General features: G+C 35.7%; 1 protein-coding gene across 10 annotated transcripts in view; it reads right to left on the bottom strand.

Annotated features, from left to right (window-relative positions):
- LOC139961430 (uncharacterized) overlaps positions 1-22,564 on the bottom strand; it is a 91,617-nt gene that overhangs the window by 2,191 nt on the left and 66,862 nt on the right. For 9 of the 10 annotated variants that reach the window (XM_071960647.1, XM_071960623.1, XM_071960633.1 and 6 more), the window contains 17 exons: positions 21,764-21,877; positions 21,198-21,320; positions 20,608-20,730; positions 19,602-19,724; positions 18,692-18,817; positions 17,057-17,188; positions 16,691-16,852; positions 15,695-15,850; positions 14,912-15,031; positions 12,880-13,140; positions 8,241-8,495; positions 7,438-7,665; positions 5,884-6,132; positions 5,222-5,467; positions 4,561-4,800; positions 3,372-3,452; positions 706-753 (listed from right to left, as the gene is read on the bottom strand). In XM_071960647.1, the coding sequence (XP_071816748.1) occupies positions 706-753; positions 3,372-3,452; positions 4,561-4,800; positions 5,222-5,467; positions 5,884-6,132; positions 7,438-7,665; positions 8,241-8,495; positions 12,880-13,140; positions 14,912-15,031; positions 15,695-15,850; positions 16,691-16,852; positions 17,057-17,188; positions 18,692-18,817; positions 19,602-19,724; positions 20,608-20,730; positions 21,198-21,320; positions 21,764-21,877 (2,787 nt within the window). The remainder of the gene's footprint in view (positions 1-705; positions 754-3,371; positions 3,453-4,560; positions 4,801-5,221; positions 5,468-5,883; positions 6,133-7,437; positions 7,666-8,240; positions 8,496-12,879; positions 13,141-14,911; positions 15,032-15,694; positions 15,851-16,690; positions 16,853-17,056; positions 17,189-18,691; positions 18,818-19,601; positions 19,725-20,607; positions 20,731-21,197; positions 21,321-21,763; positions 21,878-22,564) is intronic. The other variant, XM_071960599.1, reaches the window with a different exon arrangement.

The following is a 22,564-nucleotide window of genomic DNA, read 5'->3' on the forward strand; positions in this document are numbered from 1 at the left end:
CTAAGATGGAGGAATATTTTTTGAAAACAATTGTATCAAAAACAAAGAATACATTTCCAAACGGTATGACAACTTATTACCAATTAATACATGCCCTGATTTGTGTATAGTAAATACACAAAGCTGCTGACTAGTTATTAAGTAAATTACTAGAAGGTTGCTTCAAAGCATACAATGGTGTGGTGAAGTTCATCATAAATTAAATCAAAAGCTATGCTTTCAGCCTTCATCACTCATTCAGTTTATATATTTAAAGGTGTAAATCTATTGCATCTTGGCATTACCAGGAAATTTTACGGCAAAAACTTAAAAATACAATCTTTCCTCTTGCTATTTCTTTACTACCCGTAAGTAAACCTCTTATGTCAAGTGCTGTGAGTAAATGGGGAACCTGTGCGATTCTCTTGTCTGAAGAATTCAGATGAAATGTTCCAATGCATGAATAATTAGATGCCAAATAAAAATGAGATAATACTAGAGAGATGTCTTTTCAAAACACATTTTGAGACATAAGGTTTGTGAACATTTTTAAGACAGTAATTTGTACATGTTCTCCACATGCATCTTCTTATGCAGGGTAAGAGGATAAACAGAGAAGGGGGTAGGGATTATATTAACCCTTATATTGAACTAGCATGGCTACAAACATATCAAGATTTTGTACAAATGGTTTTCATCTTTATATTGTGGGCATTTCATCTTTACCTTCTTCTACTTCAATACTTAGAAGTTCCCTCTTTCTTCTTCCTTGTTCTGAGAATTGAAACAAATATGTCCAAAATGTTAACTTCTGATCTTCAATATCTTTGATTCTCCCTAATGGTAGCAGGAAATAATTGATCTGGTACTCTGAAACAAGCCTTACACAACAGCAAAGATGTATAACATCTTTTGCTCAGTGAGCATCTATAAGTTCAGTATTGTATGTAAAACAAAACTTATTTTTTTACTACCTGCTAAACAAAATGTACACAATAAATACTTACATGGGAAGGATTTCTCTCTGCCTAATAAAAAAGTAATAAAATGGCTCCTACTCTTTGACATCATGTCTCTGGTAACAAACCTTGGCAGTTTATTAAAGTAAATTTAATAGCTTCATTATAAAATTCCACTTCCCAATAAAAAAAAGTACAAACATTTTAAATTTTAGTGATGTTTTGTGAAGGCATCTAGCAAAAGCAGAGTAGCTGATAACACAGTGGCAATTCAGCTGCAAATGTTTTCGTTTGTCTTTAAATTATTTAAGTAACTTATTCACAAAGGGAATTTTTTTTTTTACAGAAAGGTTGCATTTTGAAGAAATTTGGAATACAAAGAACAATGAGGCCAATCCTAGGTGCATCTCATTGCAGCAGTCAAGTATATAGATATATATAGATATAGATATATAGATATATATAATAGTTCTCAGACCAGGGCTTGAAGTTTCTTCTATGCAGTAAGTGGTTTCCTTGAGCTATTAAATATCTTTTGTTAAACCAAACGCTGTGCTACTTGTTCCCTGTACATTTATGCTACATTGTAAATAACATAAACAAACAAACAGTGTTCAATATAAGAGATATGAACATATATATATATATAGATAGAAAAATGCATGTTTGCAACATGAGAATATATTGAAGGCATATGTCACCAAAAGCCAAACACAAATATGCAATAGCAAAACACACAAGCCTTGTTTCCCACAAATAGTTACAGTAACAGTAGCAAACAACCCAACAGTGACATAAAAACATGAACAATACACTGCAGAAGAAACGCTCTTTTAATTCAATGATTTGAGAACATTGTAGTGAAAAGAAGGGTGTTAAATGTCACCATTAGAATAGAATAGAGATCACTTGCTAAAATGTAGCTCAAACAATGTTTATGGAGGATGTATTTTGATGAATTGCAAACTATATTATCCTGTTGAGTAGAACTTGTTAGCCTTGTTAAACTTAAACTACCTTCACCCTGGAAGCCCCCTGATCTTCCAACTTTTGACACAAAGCCTAAATATTTGATTCTTATTGGGAAAAGCCACTTGACGACCATGGTTTCTGTGCAATCACAAAAGCCTATCACAGTTCATGTCTGCCACAGAGAATCTTTCGGTAATTTTGCCACGGTTTGTTTTATGGACTTTAGCTCCGCATTTAACACTCTTAGCAATTCGAGCTTACTTCGTACTTTAGATGCTCATGTAAACCAGAACATCATATCACTGCTGTATCACTTTTAATTCAACAGAACTCAATATGTATACTGTGATGGGGTCAGCAGTGAAGGTATTGTCACTAATACTGGTGTCCCACAAGGGTGTTGTTTATCACCATTGCTGTTTGCCGTTTATACTGATTCCTTGTCAACACTTTATGAAAATGTTTACATTATAAAATATGCAGATGATACGGCTATTGTTGGTTTGTGTAATGATAAATATCAACAGAGCATTGTCAATTACCACACAGCTATTGCGGAGACTAGCGTGGTGTGAAACCAATTACCTTTTTATTAACAGCTCCAAAACCAAGGAATTAATTGTTGATTTCCGTTCAGTTCAGATGCATGATCCAGTTATAATTAATGATAGTGAGGTTGAGGTTGTGTCAGATTTTAAATATTTAGGACTCATATTTAATCATACTCTCACTTGGGACTCTCATATAGGCTCAAACTTGCGAAAGTAAAGCAGCGGCTATCTTGTATTTATAGGTTGGGAGGATTTGGTCTAGAATATGAGAAACAGCTTTGGCTCTTCCGTTCCATGGTGCTTTCACTCATGGTCTATTGTGCTCCTGTGTGGCTCTCTTCCTGTTTCAAGACTCAACTCAAATTGATTAACAGACATTTCAGAAAGTATTATTCTAAAGATGATCAGTACATTGAAGAAATTGTACTTCGTTATGTAAGAGGGATTTTGACTGATCCTGACCATCCTCTCCATAAGTATTACACCACTCCACGTAGGTTGTATACCCTACCTCGTATGCATACTGAACGCTTTAGACATTCTTTTTTACCGAGGAGTATAAAGCTTTTGAACTGTCACATAACTAGTTGATATTTTTATCATATTTTTGGATTTATATTTTGCATATTTTTAAGCTGCGGAATCCATTTTATTATATCTTCATTTTATGATTGATATCAATAAATTTTACTTTACTTTACTTTATGACAGAAATGTTTAGAATTGATTAAAAATCATAAGAAAGTCATTAAAAATTTGACTGGACTAGACATAAAAAAAGAAAGAAGGAAAGGGAGACATAAACAACAGTAACACTAAACAAGGAAAACAAGCATCGAGACAAATAAAGGAAACCGCAGACCAACATAAGCTAATAAACCATTGCTAGCAAGTAACATCATGTACTAACCGACACACATTGTAATGCCAGTTGGTGGTACTTCCACACAAAATTCTCCAGCTGGGCACACAGTAGATTCGCATCCAGCCACTAGGTAGGATAAATGACATTAAACAGTGACAGGTCCTTTTTTTTTGGACTTCATATTACTGACTCAAACATTATTCCACCAACTGGTTGATCTGCTACTCTTTTGATCCAGTTTACATCTATTCTAATTTAATATTGTAGCATCACACTTCGATCAAAATTTTGTCCATGTCAGCTTTATAAAAGACTTTGCAATTGCAACTCTTTACACTTGAATTTTTTTTGCCTCACTCACAGCCAATATCCATTGACTTCAACCCTAACTACATAGATGTGAAAATTATTTTCATACTTCCATTATTACTCAAGTGCTACATAGCTGCAGTGTTATACTACAACTTGAGAAATGAGAAACCCCTTCCATTTACAACTTATCTATTTGTTATTGAGTCACGTTATCTGCATATCGTCTGTTTCAACATTATGACAATGTAACATTACTATTATACAACACTTCTATGATAGTGTAATATATAGTAGCAGAGTAATAAAGAACCTCAAGAACGGGAGAAACTTGTGATCTACTTTGTGACCTATTTAACGTAATGAGTCATGTTTTAGGTTTGTAGGTCATTTGAACATTATGAGCCAAACTAAACAATGACAGACAGCCCAAAATTATTATTATTATTCTTGCTTGAATTCAAAGTTTCAGGAGTCCAAACTGGGACAGGTTTTAGCAGGTAATTTAACATTGAACACTTAGTAAAATGATTACTTTGTTGTTTCGATGATATTTTTGTGCTGTACATTTAGGATATTACACAATTATTGGATACACAATAATTGGATACACAATTTGGATATTACACAATTAATATCAATCTCAAAGTTTTAATACTGATACTTTCCTTTTATCAAGTAGATAACACCAAGAACAACCCAATGTGACACCTTTATTGCTTACACTGTATTGTTTATCATGTAATTATATGTACAAACCAGTCCAATTGTATGTGGTTTGAAACATCCCACACTGCTGCTTCATTACATCAGGTAGATTATCAATGTGTAAGTGTGCGTGTGCGTAATACTGTCTCTCTTCATCCTGAGGAATAAAATACTGAGGAGGGAAGGAGGGAGGGAGGGAGGGAAAAGAGATACTCACCCGTATTAACTGTGACACTGAAAGTACACGAAGCTGTGTTTCCAGCCTCGTCAACAGCGGTGTAAGTAACAGTTGTAGATCCAGAGAATGTATCACCAGACTGTTCAGTTGATGTTAGTGTTACCATGGATGTAGCATCTGTAACTGTGGGTTCCACCCATGAAACAGCTGCTGAACCAGAGGGATCAGTCACAGTTTGGTCGGATGGACAGCCACTTATGACTGGTAGGTCACTGTCAACTGCCCAAGAAGAGGTGAAAATATACCATCTGTTTTGTTTGCTTTTTGTGTTCAGATTATGCAATCTCTTAAAACAGGTAAACAGAGTTGTAACAAGTTACTTCGTTCTCGGGGCTAGTCAAGTCTTTACCCTCACTCGAGTTGAGTATACTAACAATGTTATTTCTATGGGGAACATATTTTACAAACTTCTTTGAGTCATTTCACTTTTGAAATTAAGCGACTTCAGTCATGACTCGATTGTTACAACGGTACACACACCTTCTCTTGGAGGCTGCACACAGATTTGACAATTGGTAATTACTTTTTAACATAAACCAGTTAACTCAATGTAGTGCAGAAATAAAATTAATGTTAAACTGTAGATAGTAATCACTCATGAAAACATAAGTTAAGTGAGATTCCTATAAAGGGTACTAACCTGACACTGTGACAGTAAAGCTGCACGTTCCAAAGTTGCCACTGCTGTCCACAGCTATATAAGTGATACCGTTAGTACCCTCCGAAAATCGTGTTCCAGGTAGGATAGTTGGATTTGGGATAATATTATTGTCAACATTATCCACTACTGTTGCTGCGTCCCACGTAACAACCAACTCATCACCCGATGATTGGATGAACAGATTTTGTGATGGAGGACAAATCAATTCAGGATCAGCAGTGTCATCTGCAAGATGCAAAATCAATAATTTTGTCATAAGCAGTAAACTTAAAGACATGCTGCTCAAGTCATGTTTCTGAAATTTCCCTTTCCAATTAAAGTTATTTTAAAGGAATTGTTTTTGCCATTCAATATATATATCAAATATGAAACAAAACATGAAAAGTTGCAAAGCAGAATTGGGACTCCCACCCCTCCCCCCCCCCATTCCACCACCTTCATGGTGACCTATTACAAAACATAGATTCGATGCAAAATTGACATAACCTAGATGCATGATCAAAACTTCCCATGAAAACATAACAGATAACAGGGAAAATAGAATGTCAGCCAATTATGTGAATAACTTTTTGTACATAGAGATCTAATACATCATCCAGTCATGATAAATTTGAAGATGCTTTGATAAGTAATATACTTACCAATAACTGTGATAGTGAAGCTACAGCTGCCCATATTCCCCAAAGCATCAGTTCCTGTGTACATGATTGAGGTACTTGATCCCTGAGCTACTAAAAGAGGTGGATCCAAGTTAGCCATCAATGTTACAGGTGGTGATGCATCAACTGCTGTAGGTTCATTCCAATCTATGGATGCTGTTGCTTGAGAAGTAGATATCACTCTTACAATATCACCTGGACAGGTTAATACAGGACCGTCATTGTCAGAACCTGAGAATAGAAAAGATTAATATTTATATGTCCCTTTGCTATTCAAATTTCGGTCATCTAGAATGACTATGAGCAGCTTGAGATCATGTTTGATAGAAAGCTTACTGATTTTAGAGATCGAACCCAATATTGTAAAGCATGCATAAATCAGATATTCGTTTATTGTTGATAGATATACACAAGTAATGTGTGATGTATTTCTGTGTAATGTCGTCTGTCGTTGTATTGCATTGTCATTTGGGGTAGATAAGGAAAGAAAAACTGGAGCGTTGCTGTTAGATACTTTCTCATACCTAGTATTACACATTGATATGATAAAACTAGGTTTAACAAGTAGATTAACCAATGAATTCACTGATATATAATACATCATATACAAATATGAATGTAAAACAAAAAGTAACATAAATATTGTTAAACTATTTCAGTTTGTCATTCAAGCTATGTAATGAACCTCCAAACTTTATACAAATGTGTTTGACAATGAACGATTTCTTTGTCTAACTCTCCCTACCGCTTTTTTTTTCTGTCCATATGCTCTTACATATTTCCTTTTAGTCGATTGACTGGACTTACAACTAAATGTGTTATCAAGCACTGCCTGAGCTATATCTTTAATGCCCACTTCATTACAGGAGAGATACACTGGAATTTGTTGGAAATATTTGCAAAGTTCATGCATCCATATACTGTAGATCATTAATACTGAGACCAATATATCTCAGGTAGCGGCTCAACACAAGAGATGAAAGGCGATGTGCAAATTGGAGTTTAAGAGGTGCAATCTGTTTAGGTTCATTAAATCAGGTTGGCTAAAATTGACCCTCAGAAAAGTGGTAGTATGCAGGCTACTGGACAAGTTGTTCTTGAGGTGAGATATAGAGGTAACGATAGTAAAAATCCGGATGGCAGGTGATCCTTCTCTCCTCTCTAGTGGGTTTCCTGTTCACCTCATCATGAGGTAATGGCTTTGCACTCTGTAAACAAAGGCTGGGAGTTTACTATTATCCTATTGCGTGTGGTAATAATTTTACATCATCAATGACATGACAGATATCCATTGACCTTTTTTTTAAAGAATGAGGTGCTAGACTAGCGGGGTCCATATTTAGCCTCTTTTTTGGTTCAATTACTGCTGAAGTGACTCAGCTGTTTGCAGTTTATCTGTGTGAGTGAATAAGATTCAATCATAGGAATAATACAAAATGACAGTGGGAAATATATATATCTCATCCAGCCATGAGCATTCTGCTTTTAGAATCTTAAAAAACAGTAGGAAAACAGCTATTAATAACATGAACTTACTAACAACCACCACATTAAAAGTGCAACTATCTGAACGGATAGTATCTGTTGCCAAACAGGTGACAATCTCATTTCCAATTTCCAAAAGAGTTCCTTCTTGAGGAGAGCAGGAGATGAAAACTGGCAAATTACTATTTGTGGTTACTGGATCAGGCCATGCGGCCACAGCTGTGTTACCAGCGTCTGCAAACAAGGTTTGATCCGGCGGACAAGCAATGGCAAATTGTTCTGTCGATTAATAGGATTGACAAACTGAATAGATTAATGAATTCAACTAAAAAAAAAGAATTGCACGACAACCAAAGTTTATCGCTTGTGTCAGTGTCTTGCCTCTTCACTCACATACAATTCCAAGTTACATATTTGTGTAAACTGACAAAGCACTATAACTCTAGTTAGTTCGTAGATACTAGATAAGTAACCACTAGCCCTTGAGAACATATCTGACAGTTTCCCTTGTTCTTCAAATACTTTTATTAAAGAGGGAGTTGCACCGTCGGTGCATTTGTACTTACTAAACCTGCTGTAGGTGCTGACAACCCCCCCCCTGCACCCCCAACCCTCCACAAGCCTACTTTGCTGCATCAACTCTGCTACTTCTCTGGATTCATCATCATTCACCACTTAGAAGCTGACAAAGATACCTGATGTTTGAGTTATTACAGCATCATCTAGTTGACAACGTTTCAGTTTACAGTTAATGAACAATTCATGAGGTTCCACACCTTATTAAATTTGTGTTTTTACAAGCAAAATTCTTCCACACTTGGAAGTAAATGAAGAAATCCATTTAGTTAACGTACCAACAACAGAGACCATAAAAATGCACTCAACGAAGTTGCCTGATGGATCAGATAGTCTGTAGGTAACTGTTTGAGAGTCACCGACATTGAGTACCAGTGGTGAACTGAAGTCACTTGATGGAATGACTGTACCAGAATTGTCTGTTGCAGTGGGTTCAGTCCATGTCACAGTACCAGTCTGACTACCAACAGCCACTTCTTCAATGATGTTACCAGGGCAAAATGTTAACACTGGATCTTCTGTATCTGTACTAGCTATAATGTAAATAATGAACAAATAAACAAATGATATATGATGTCACATTCTTAAGTCTGTAACCTAAACATAAAAGTAATCTGTAATCTAATTGATATCCAATTTAACAGTTAGCATAGCAATGTAAATATCTGAAATAAAATAACATAATCGTTTGAAATTAAAGTAACACAATCGTGTGAAAGCGCTCAGATGCTGCAAAGACCTGATGTGCCATTCATATTGGACACACAGAATGATAGACTAGTTCATGTGTACCATGCATATTGGACACACAGAATGATAGACTAGTTCATGTGTACCATGCATATTGGACACACAGAATGATAGACTAGTTCATGTGTACCATGCATATTGGACACACAGAATGATAGACTAGTTCATATGTACCATGCATATTGGACACACAGAATGATAGACTAGTTCATGTGTACCATGCATATTGGACACACAGAATGATAGACTAGTTCATGTGTACCATGCATATTGGACACACAGAATGATAGACTAGTTCATATGTACCATGCATATTGGACACACAGAATGATAGACTAGTTCATGTGTACCATGCATATTGGACACACAGAATGATAGACTAGTTCATGTGTACCATGCATATTGGACACACAGAATGATAGACTAGTTCATGTGTACCATGCATATTGGACACACAGAATGATAGACTAGTTCATATGTACCATGCATATTGGACACACAGAATGATAGACTAGTTCATATGTACCATGCATATTGGACACACAGAATGATAGACTAGTTCATGTGTACCATGCATATTGGACACACAGAATGATAGACTAGTTCATGTGTGCCATGCATATTGGACACACAGAATGATAGACTAGTTCATGTGTACCATTCATATTGGACACTAAGAATGATGGACTAGTTCATGTGTACCATGCATATTGGACACACAGAATGATAGACTAGTTCATATGTACCATGCATATTGGACACACAGAATGATGGACTAGTTCATGTGTACGATGCATATTGGACACACAGAATGATAGACTAGTTCATGTGTACCATGCATATTGGACACACAGAATGATAGACTAGTTCATGTGTACCATGCATATTGGACACACAGAATGATAGACTAGTTCATATGTACCATGCATATTGGACACACAGAATGATAGACTAGTTCATGTGTTCCATGCATATTGGACACACAGAATGATAGACTAGTTCATATGTACCATGCATATTGGACACACAGAATGATAGACTAGTTCATGTGTGCCATGCATATTGGACACACAGAATGATAGACTAGTTCATGTGTACCATGCATATTGGACACACAGAATGATGGACTAGTTCATGTGTACCATGCATATTGGACACACAGAATGATGGACTAGTTCATGTGTACCATGCATATTGGACACACAGAATGATGGACTAGTTCATGTGTGCCATGCATATTGGACACACAGAATGATAGACTAGTTCATGTGTACCATGCATATTGGACACACAGAATGATAGACTAGTTCATATGTACCATGCATATTGGACACACAGAATGATAGACTAGTTCATGTGTACCATGCATATTGGACACACAGAATGATAGACTAGTTCATATGTACCATGCATATTGGACACACAGAATGATAGACTAGTTCATGTGTACCATGCATATTGGACACACAGAATGATAGACTAGTTCATGTGTACCATGCATATTGGACACACAGAATGATGGACTAGTTCATGTGTACCATGCATATTGGACACACAGAATGATGGACTAGTTCATGTGTGCCATGCATATTGGACACACAGAATGATAGACTAGTTCATGTGTACCATGCATATTGGACACACAGAATGATAGACTAGTTCATATGTACCATGCATATTGGACACACAGAATGATAGACTAGTTCATGTGTACCATGCATATTGGACACACAGAATGATAGACTAGTTCATGTGTGCCATGCATATTGGACACACAGAATGATAGACTAGTTCATATGTACCATGCATATTGGACACACAGAATGATAGACTAGTTCATGTGTACCATGCATATTGGACACACAGAATGATAGACTAGTTCATGTGTACCATGCATATTGGACACACAGAATGATAGACTAGTTCATGTGTACCATGCATATTGGACACACAGAATGATAGACTAGTTCATGTGTACCATGCATATTGGACACACAGAATGATGGACTAGTTCATGTGTACCATGCATATTGGACACACAGAATGATGGACTAGTTCATGTGTGCCATGCATATTGGACACACAGAATGATAGACTAGTTCATGTGTACCATGCATATTGGACATACAAAATGATAGACTAGTTCATGTGTACCATGCATATTGGACACACAGAATGATAGACTAGTTCATGTGTACCATGCATATTGGACACACAGAATGATAGACTAGTTCATGTGTACCATGCATATTGGACACACAGAATGATAGACTAGTTCATGTGTACCATGCATATTGGACACACAGAATGATAGACTAGTTCATGTGTACCATGCATATTGGACACACAGAATGATAGACTAGTTCATGTGTACCATGCATATTGGACACACAGAATGATAGACTAGTTCATGTGTACCATGCATATTGGACACACAGAATGATAGACTAGTTCATATGTACCATGCATATTGGACACACAGAATGATAGACTAGTTCATGTGTGCCATGCATATTGGACACACAGAATGATAGACTAGTTCATGTGTACCATGCATATTGGACACACAGAATGATAGACTAGTTCATGTGTACCATGCATATTGGACACACAGAATGATAGACTAGTTCATGTGTACCATGCATATTGGACACACAGAATGATAGACTAGTTCATGTGTACCATGCATATTGGACACACAGAATGATAGACTAGTTCATGTGTACCATGCATATTGGACACACAGAATGATAGACTAGTTCATGTGTACCATGCATATTGGACACACAGAATGATAGACTAGTTCATATGTACCATGCATATTGGACACACAGAATGATAGACTAGTTCATGTGTACCATGCATATTGGACACACAGAATGATAGACTAGTTCATATGTACCATGCATATTGGACACACAGAATGATAGACTAGTTCATGTGTACCATGCATATTGGACACACAGAATGATAGACTAGTTCATGTGTACCATGCATATTGGACACACAGAATGATAGACTAGTTCATGTGTACCATGCATATTGGACACACAGAATGATAGACTAGTTCATGTGTACCATGCATATTGGACACACAGAATGATAGACTAGTTCATGTGTACCATGCATATTGGACACACAGAATGATAGACTAGTTCATATGTACCATGCATATTGGACACACAGAATGATAGACTAGTTCATATGTACCATGCATATTGGACACACAGAATGATAGACTAGTTCATGTGTACCATGCATATTGGACACACAGAATGATGGACTAGTTCATGTGTGCCATGCATATTGGACACACAGAATGATAGACTAGTTCATATGTACCATGCATATTGGACACACAGAATGATAGACTAGTTCATGTGTTCCATGCATATTGGACACACAGAATGATAGACTAGTTCATGTGTACCATGCATATTGGACACACAGAATGATGGACTAGTTCATGTGTACCATGCATATTGGACACACAGAATGATGGACTAGTTCATGTGTGCCATGCATATTGGACACACAGAATGATAGACTAGTTCATATGTACCATGCATATTGGACACACAGAATGATAGACTAGTTCATATGTACCATGCATATTGGACACACAGAATGATAGACTAGTTCATGTGTACCATGCATATTGGACACACAGAATGATAGACTAGTTCATGTGTACCATGCATATTGGACACACAGAATGATAGACTAGTTCATGTGTTCCATGCATATTGGACACACAGAATGATAGACTAGTTCATGTGTACCATGCATATTGGACATACAAAATGATGGACTAGTTAATGGTTCTCAACTTGTGCAGTTTCACTGAACGAAAAACATGTCGTAGAAGACACAAGTTAATGTGCTTAAACAGATGTTTAAATTTGAAAATATGTTTTAAAAGATGTCTTCTCCAATATTAACAAACTTGAATACGCTACTAGTGATTAACTCATGGTACTGTTATGATCTGCAGTCATATTCTGCAGCTTGTAAGGTTCGTGGAGTTACATGGGACCAAATGACAGTAATGTATGCTGTTTGGCATGGCTGGAGAACTCCATTGCCAGCCAGAAGACAATTTTGCTAAAGAAGGTTAGAGTAAACTAACTTCAACACACTTGGATTTGAGGAAAGAGAAAAACTTACCAGGGAGAACTTGAATATCGAACATGCAGACTTCTATGTTTCCGTTGGAATCTGCAAACATGTATATTACAGTCTGCAATGTATTCACATTGTACCTAGCACCAGGGGCACTGTTTACAGATGCAACAACTACTGGGTCCCCAGAGTCGTCTACAGCTGTTGGAACAGTCCAAGACACAACGGCAAAAGTTTCACCTGGCTCAGCAACAACAACAATTGGCTGGGTTGGACAGCTGGATACTATAGGACTTGTGTCATCCTCTGCAAGAATGAAGAAGTTTTCCATTTAAATGTGATTTTCTTTTTTATCGTAACACAATATCAGAGGCAGACTAGGGGAAAGGGTGGGAAGATTCCTTGAAAACCATGAAAGTAAAAACCATGATATTGATTTGCTTATTGATTGAAGGGTTCTATTCAAGATTGGCAAAACAATTAATTGTTAATTCACAAATTCTATGCTTTTGCACATGTACCAAACTACTAGTAAGTGCCAGGTTACAACAAATACGCACAGCAACATGGCAAGTACAATTTCGGCTGGGGTCACTAGAAGAAGCAACTTGCACCATTATTGGTAAGTGACTCAAGGGTTAGTCAAACCCCAGTTCATCAGTGCCTTAACTAGCCTACACAATTACACTAAGACTGTGTTACAACCATTTCACAAGACAGTATAATATATAAAAAGAAAGAAAAGTGGCTCAGAGAACTTGAAGCAAGTTTAAATCTAAAGATTTTAATTGTCAACTACCAATTGGGAATAAGCTGAAAAGTTGATTGCCCTCTCAGTAATTTACTTGTATGGGATTGGTCATCTGTGGCTTCACAAACTTCACAGAGCATTGTCCTTCAGTTTTAAATCTTTCACTGAAACTTAAATTCAAATCGAACATTTTTTCATTCATTTTTCATTTTGATCCCAAATGAAATCGTTTGTCAAACGACCATCTCATGGCCGATCTGGCTTAGCTCAGGGAACTCTGTTAACACTTCAGTTGAGCATAGTTATTACAGCCCTTGCTAGTCTACTTAAATGAATATGTGGAAAGCCCCTGCTTACAGATACTAGCATGAAATCACTGCAACTTATGCAAGTGTTTTATCAAACTGTTTTCATGATATTCTGCAATGCTGCTATTTAAAACCCACAAGATAGTGACACAAGCACCTCAACCAATCCACAGTTCATTATCATGTTGGTGAAAACATATTTCACTGATGAAAGCATATGTCACTGCCCAGGTGCAGGTTAGGCGTCACACTAAAGCGACATACACTAACAATAGTAGCTATATTTTGCACATGTTCAAAATGTAAGGAGTTTTGAAACAAGAGAGCTGTCCTGTGATCCTTGAGTAAGTGCACAGAACTTTCAGTTTCTCACTGGAGACACAGGTTGGATGTATTTTCGATGCATAACACATTGCTTTACTAGCAATATAGGCGAGTAACAGCAGATTTTTGGTGACTAATTTTACTGTGAAGATGGCAAGGAAATATGTCTGTAGCATAGCTGTGTACTTATGCTAGCCTATAAGTCACAAAGTAAAATTTTGTATTAGCATAAAATGTAGCATGACTAGTGATGAGCGAAGTTTGTGTTTTGTCAGTAGAAGTTTAGTCACACTCGCCAAATGTAGCAATTTGCCAAAAATTTGCTGAGCGGCCAAGAATGCCACTCTATGTCTGCAGGTATTTCATTCTCGGCTTGAGAACAGTGAGCTATCCTTGTTGTACTAGTACTCGGTGGTGAGAGGAGTTTATTACATTGACAAAATAAAGAAACTACAATAAAATACAAGTAGAATTTTATTTCTCTTTGAAGCCACACACTAGATACCATTAGAGTACAGATGTGTGAGTTTTTTTTTTTGACAAACTACTGTACTGTGTGAAGGTGATATTTGCAATGGAGACATGTTCTTTTTAATATCAGAGAAAAGGGTTTCTCTAGTTTACATGAAGAAATCAGAAGGATGGAACTGATCTTATGTACAAGAGTGGTGAAATTAAGTTTAATGCTATTTACCTGGAGGAACTTCACAAGTCCGTCCCGTAAATCCTCCGACACAGGTGCACACAAAGTAAGTGTTGAAAGACGTACATTGAGCAGTGTTAGCACATGGATTTGGTTGACACGGGTCATCAACTAGTGATAAAAAGTTAAAATAATTTTAAATAAGCAAATAGGTTTCTGGCTAGATTGGGATTGGACCAGTGACCTCAGGGTTACAAGCCCTTCATTTTAAAAACCCCTGTCAGTTGGTGGCAATCCATATATAGCTACTTTTTTGATAGGCATGGGAGTGAGGTGGTGGAGGGGGGGGGGGTTGAAAGCCAAAAGCCACAGTTCTTTGTACACCATGTAACCGAGCATTGCACCCACATTGAATTTGGTACAAACAAGAGAGTAGCATGAATAGAAAAGGAATAAAAGAAAGCTGATTGGGAAATTATAAATGACACAGAAAGTCTAGCTCTTTGTAATTGTGCTACTCATCTCAGTCAGTATTCAATTGTTCTAATACTCCTCAAAATCAAAGCAAAATGAGTCTATTTTGCTTGAAGGTTCAACACAGAGTGGTTAGACCATATTAAATCAGGTAATTCATAAAGTAGTTATACTGATAAAAAAAATTTAACAAAATTCACAAATCGATCATTCGCAATCATTATAAACTGGTGGGAGTTCTCGTAGCGAGCACCAATGGTGATGGCATTTTAACTTATCAAATAAGACAAATAATTGATCAAATATGACATAATAATGTTGTTCAAAATTCTATAAAATGAAAACAAACAAAGTACTTACATGGGATGTCACAAAATTGGCCAGTGAATCCAATGGGGCATTCACAGAAGTAATCTAAAGTCTGGTCAAAGCTACAGTACGAGTTTCGGCAAGTTCCACCATTTTGGCAGACACCAGCAGCATTAGTAGCGCATGCATCCTGGCCTGGATTGTTTACTGTTACAGTACAAGAGAAAGTATACTGTAATTGTTTCGTGAAATCTTGTAATGTGAACTGATAGCAAACTACTTTTAAATAAAAAATTTGATACAGAAAGTGTAAATCAGCACACATTGCCAGCTGGCTATTATGCTTGTGTGACCAAGCAAAACTCGACATATGTGTTGCAAAATGTTTCATCTCTCTTACTGAAAAGGGATTCATTGTTTCAGTCAGAGAAATCATGGCAAATTGAAGAAATTTCATCATGGATGTTTTACATTTTCACAGCAAGTTTTGAGGTTTATGAAAAAACTAGCCTTCTGAACTGATTTGCATACAAATGTGCTATTGATGTAATAGTTATCTCTAGTTTGTATAGCGTTTTATGGTATCACTATGCTGTACCATATTATGCTGTGGTCACACAATAATTAGGAACAACATGGATGACAAGAATATTCAAATAAATATAAAAATTATCAAAAACATTTTACTTTAAAATTTTTTAGTTTGTTGAGAAATACAAAAAAAACAAAACACTTTTTAAGCTTTAATTATGTACCTGATGGTAAATAAAATGACAGGTTTCAGAGTAATTGAAGGTACCTTTCAACATCATCAGATGAACAAATTTCATCGATACTGCCTTGAAAAAAATTATTGAAGAGAAAGGGGCTGGTATTTAAATATAGGTTCAAAATATATAGTCTGCAGCTGACAGAAGCCTAATCAAAAGGAAATTAAACTTATGTTTGTAAATACGAAGCAAACCAATGGTGCAAAGGAGAATAAATTTAACAAACTCAAGAAGCAAAATCTTTAGAGACACTAATAGCACAATGCAAGGGACTTACAAGTGAGAAGGGCACAGTTTTGGCCAGTGAAACCAACAGGACATACACAAGTATACTGTGCAATGTAAACCACTGATGAGCTGGTGGTCACATAGCTGTTGTAGCACACTCCATTGTTCAAACAAGGCATGTTGTCACAGGATGATATTCCAGAAACCACAGCTGTAATAAAAAACAATCAAAATAACATTGATGTTACATTAAACATTACAAATTTGAGTACTACTTTGTATTAGTCACAAATTACACATTCAAGTAAAAAGAGCATATTAAACTGAATAGACATGATAAAAATGTACAAAAAAAGAAGTTCAAAACCCGCTTTGAAAGCAACTAATGTAGAAGATAATACAAAGATGGTTGTACCTGTTGAAAACTGACAGTTTATACCAGAGAACCCTGGTCGACAATAACACTTGTATTCACTTCCATAGGACGCACAAGTGCCATAATTCAGACATGGGTTATTATTGCAAGGATTGTCCTGGCTTACAATTGCTGCAACAAAACAAAATAAATCAAGTAAATTTCAAGATCAGGAATATCTTTCTCATATACAGTAATGGAAATAACTGACTAACTGAAAGGTGTTTAGCAAAATATTTTTTTGATCAATAACTTAATAGAAATATCACATTTAGCATCTAGCCTACCGACTCTTGTACAATCTCAGAGCTTACGGCACAATCCATGATAATTTAAGCCAGATAACACTCAGTCAGAGGAGGATCACTTTATGATAGCAATTAAGTACTATGATTTACCTCATTTTCAGAAAACATTTGTGATGAAAACTGTCTCTGTCAGCTAATGATTATTAGACTAAGTTAAACTCAATTTGCTATTAATTTAAGTGCATCAACACGGCGGAACAAAACAATGTCTATTCAAGAACAAGAAAAAAGACAATATATGACATGAAGTGAGCTAAATTTCTAAACATAAAGTGAGCTTCTTGAACCAAACATAAACAAATTCCATTTTTTTAGGGTTACGGATTTTGACAAGATGGCAGGTCTCCATAACACTGTCAAGCAACTACATGGTTTTCCATCTGTTTCTTTACATTCAGGAGACATAATATTTGTTATGGTTACCTATTTTTACCCTTATTAAAGAAACACTTTGGCATTACATAATTTCAGAGAAATGAAACCTAAGATATGTTACAAGAAATTTTTTTTGACTATTAAATTCCAACAACTGGTCAATGAATTTTTTTATCTGCAGGATTACATTGTCCTATTGAGAGAAATGATTCTGAATGACGATAGTCATTTAAGCTGCAGGTGACAACAAACAGAGCTACAACATAACTACTCGAATTATCCACACAAATGTGCAAGATTTTCTCATTAGAGCTTGTCAATAATTTATTTGAACAGCTTTCAAGACACAAGAACCAATTCAATCCTGACAAAATATTGTTTAAAAAAAAAATAAAAGGGAAGAAACCATCCTAAACTCAGATGACAGTTTCTGTGATATTAGATGACAGGCTTATGCATTTCAATTCTATCACTATTAATTGAAGTAAAAGTTGTAGATGAAATTCAGGATTTGAATAGTGGTTTACGGCTAGTAGAAACATCAGAGATCAAAATGTAATAGAGTTTTGTTCTATTAGTCACTTGGTTTAGGTACTCATTGTTTATTAAAACTTGAGACATAATGTACTTTGCAGAACAATTTCAAAAAAGAGGTGGAAGTAAAATGCTGAAGTGTAAATTTTGACTAATCAGTATTTTACTTTCTGACTTGGGAGCAATACTAATGTCTGTTTGTTCGGGATGCCCAAAAAAAAAAAGAAAAAAAAAAGAAAAAAGAAAAAAGGAAGCAACAAAACAAAAGGAAATTACATACAATTTCACTTAAAAATACTATACACCGAAATTACTAACCATTGCCAAAAAGAAAGAACAAAAAAAAAGGAACCGAACAAAACAAAAGGAAATAATGTTACAATTTCACTTAGAAATACTATAAACTGAAATTACTAACCATTTTCACAGAAGGCTCCTCCAAATGATGGCGGACAGAGACATGTTTGGGCTGTGCAGGAATTGACTACCGGAAGGCAGATACCACTGTTCAGACATGGGTTAACAGCACATGGACTAGGAATAGCTAAAGGGGATTGAACAATAACATCATTTAACTATAACCCTGCATCTGACACTAAACAAGGTAGTAATATACAGTGTAGAGACCTAAAATTGTTTCTTAAATAACTGGCATGACGGACCACCATCACAGAATGAACTGGTATAAAGTGAACCTGTCTGATCTACAGCCGATAAGACTACGACAGTGACAATAACAACAATACAGTAGTGACAATTCTACCACAAATGAAAGGGGCTGACTGTCGTTGCTGTAAGGCTTAACACACCTTTGGAATAAAAATACAGCTCAGACATCAGCAGAATTACACAAATCACTATAATATTACAAATTATAAGTTTGTGCTGAATGCATTGGTTCTATTCTAACGTTGTGAAAATTAAACCAATTCTAAAATGAACAGTGCTGATTGCAAAACTATGTTTGATATTTTTTACCAACCCTAAAACATTCATCTAGTCCATTAAGAGACTTTTATTAAGTATGATTCATAGGCTGCACACATAGCTTGAAGATATCATAGAATTATATCCTTAGTAAACCTTTCTTCCGACCATGAACAAATATATAACTTAACCTCAAAATATGTATACATCTATATTGCCTGTTTACCAATTAATACAATGAAAAAGGAGTGCTTTCTGGGAGCATAATTATAAACCTATACATACTAAGGATACTACTGCAGGCAAGGTGTTATCGGTATGCATATTTGAAAAAGCTTCATAAATATGTATAATTATATATCCTACATGCAAAGAACAAAAAAAGAGCAATTGTGAGTTACCTTCTTCGCAGTTAAAACCAGTAAAACATCCAATACATTGACAGGAGTATGCTGAACAAGAATCAGCAACATTAGTGCAGATGGCATTATTCTGGCAGGGTGCAGCAGTACATGGGTCAAAAGCTATAGATAGGTAAGAAAAAATGATGATTTAGTTTGATGTGATGAGCTTACACATGCACTTACATCAGTTTGTTGTCTATCATTCACCTTGTCTTTTGCAACCAGTGCACCCGTCTTGTTTTAAATGAGTACTGTTCTCTACCAGATCTATGGAGTTTCTTGTTCGAAATGGGCACAACTATCAAGTAGTTTCTGACTTTCTCTATAAGATGTGCTGCAATTCTATCACAAACTAATAAAATCGTTTATGTACAAGTATCATTGCATGTTGAGAAATATCATAATAACAATACATCAAGTTGCTTTAAAGCTCTGCCCAAGCTATACATAGCCTTGTATTTCTTTGAAACAGTAATTGACAACGAAAATACCATTATTAAATTGTATTCAGTGCCAGCAAAGTGATAGCATTTTTCTGCTCTCCAGACTGGTATTTTAAGAGGTTCTGTCCTCATACACAACAAGATTATCTATTTTTAAGACTCATTACCTAAAACAAAATGTCTGGATATATGGGGATGGAGGGCAAGGAGGATGAGAGGCAGGGGTCCGGGCGAGGCACGAAGGTCCAATCAATGCCAATCTTTGTCAGAAACCTATCACACTTGGATGTTTAACGTCAGTTTTTGAATGAATTGTACATTAGTTTAACCATCATAGCCCTATGAAGCTCTTTGCCAAAAAACATCTTTGAAATTATACACAGGTGTTTTATTCAGGGCTTGAAGAATTTTCCATGGTTTTATAATGTCTTTTTATTACTTCTTTCCATTCCATATAAACACAATATTTCATATAGTACCACCATGTGAAGCTATATTCATTTCTTAGAATTACCACAATCATATCTCCCTTCTCATGATATCCATATTGCAATACTTACCAGTCTGACAGAAGTCACCCTGGAAGCAACCTGTACATTGACAGGTATAAAGATCACACTCGACTGGATCTGGGACACACATAGCACCGTTCTGACATTGATGACTTCTACAGGCATCCAGTCCTAGTAGGTTGTGTTGAAACAGAGGAAGTGTTAACCTTGATATCAATTTTCATTTTATCTGTTTCATGGTTGAATATTGCATGATACCATGGTCAATTTGTAAAATGGGCTACAGGACCCATCAAGGGCCAGCTATATCAACATTGGACATGATTAAGAGACTATAGTTTACTTGAGTATGGTTAATATGTCAAGAATTAACTAGCTTTGTAGACAGAAATATAGTACAATGTACAACATTGAAACACACTCTGTGTGGATTGCAACATTTATCCTATTCCAGAGCTACCACTATCAAAGAGCTAATTGATAAATTGATGACATAACTATTACATGGATATGCACATCAAATGAGCTCAACAAGCAGCATGCAAATCAATTTATTGTGCATAATAGCTGTCCTTTGAACCACTGAAGAACATGTGTAGGAATATAGTTGTTTGTCATCATGGTGTTACTAAACTTACCTATCTGACAGAATTGACCAGTGAAGCAAGAAGAACACTGACACCAATACTGGGTACAGCTTGTTGGATCTCTGATGCAAACACCTCCATTGCCACATTGGTTACCAACACATGGATCAATTTCTGTTAAAATTCATAGAAAATTTTTGGATGGCACCAAAATTAAAATTCTATACATATTCATGACATTACGATTCAAATTCTATATCTAGGTATTTCATCAGTGGGGTCTTGAGTTAACTTTCTTCGGTCTTAATGCAAACTATACAGAGGTAGATATTCACATGAGGCATTCTATCATTTTTGCAGTTAATCTTTAATATATGAAGTAGATTAAGTAAAAGTGTGGTGTGGTTTGGCTATATATCAGTCATATCAATCCATCTTTTATTAACAGCAGCATTATTTTCTCATTTTGTTAATTTGTCAATATGTTTGGTACTAAAATCACCTCACAATACACATGTTTCTATTGGGAATGTTGTTTTTAAAGTATGCTTTTACCATTATAGCACAAATTGTTGCTATTTTATTATAGTATAGAGACAAAAGAATGTGCGTCTTACCTATTTGACAGAGTTGACCTTCGAAACAACCGCTGCAAACACAAAAGAAGTCTGTCAGACTTAAATCTAAGCACACAGCTCCATTTAAGCAAGGGTCACTGTTGCAAAGTGCATCTGTTAAAAAAAAAACAAATATTCAATACAAAAATGCATTAGCCCATATCTCCCATCCCTAATATATGATTAACTGATACACTTTACAGCAGAAATGCTTAAGAATTATCCATATCCCCCATCCTTAATATATGATAAACTGATACACTTTACAGCAGAAATGCTTTAGAATTATCCATATCTCCCATCCCTAATATATGATTAACTGATACACTTTACAGCAGGAATGCTTAAGAATTATCCATATCCCCCATCCTTAACATATGATAAACTGATACACTTTACAGCAGAAATGCTTTAGAATTATCCATATCTCCAATCCTTAATATATGATTAACTGGTACACTTTACAGAAGGAATGCTTTGCAATTATGTGAATAAAGAGTGAGCACTGACATAAGGCATATTGTGGAATAGATATACCAACGTATTCTAAACTAAACATTAGCCTTAAATAAAAAGTATACCGTGGTGAAATGGAGTCACTGCCAGTTGGAATTACCACTGCTGAATAACCTATAGGCACACAATTACTATCAATGTTCAGAAAACATGAAACAAACATTAGAAAATTTATAGTTACATTGTCTAACGTTGAACAACTTTTGATGACCAAATTGTGAGAAAATATCCTCTTATACCATTATTTAACAGATTTATCATGAAATATTTGTTTTCATTGCTTCT

The sequence above is a fragment of the Apostichopus japonicus genome, chromosome 3 (assembly GCF_037975245.1).
Source record: "Apostichopus japonicus isolate 1M-3 chromosome 3, ASM3797524v1, whole genome shotgun sequence".
NCBI classification, from domain to species: domain Eukaryota; kingdom Metazoa; phylum Echinodermata; class Holothuroidea; order Aspidochirotida; family Stichopodidae; genus Apostichopus; species Apostichopus japonicus.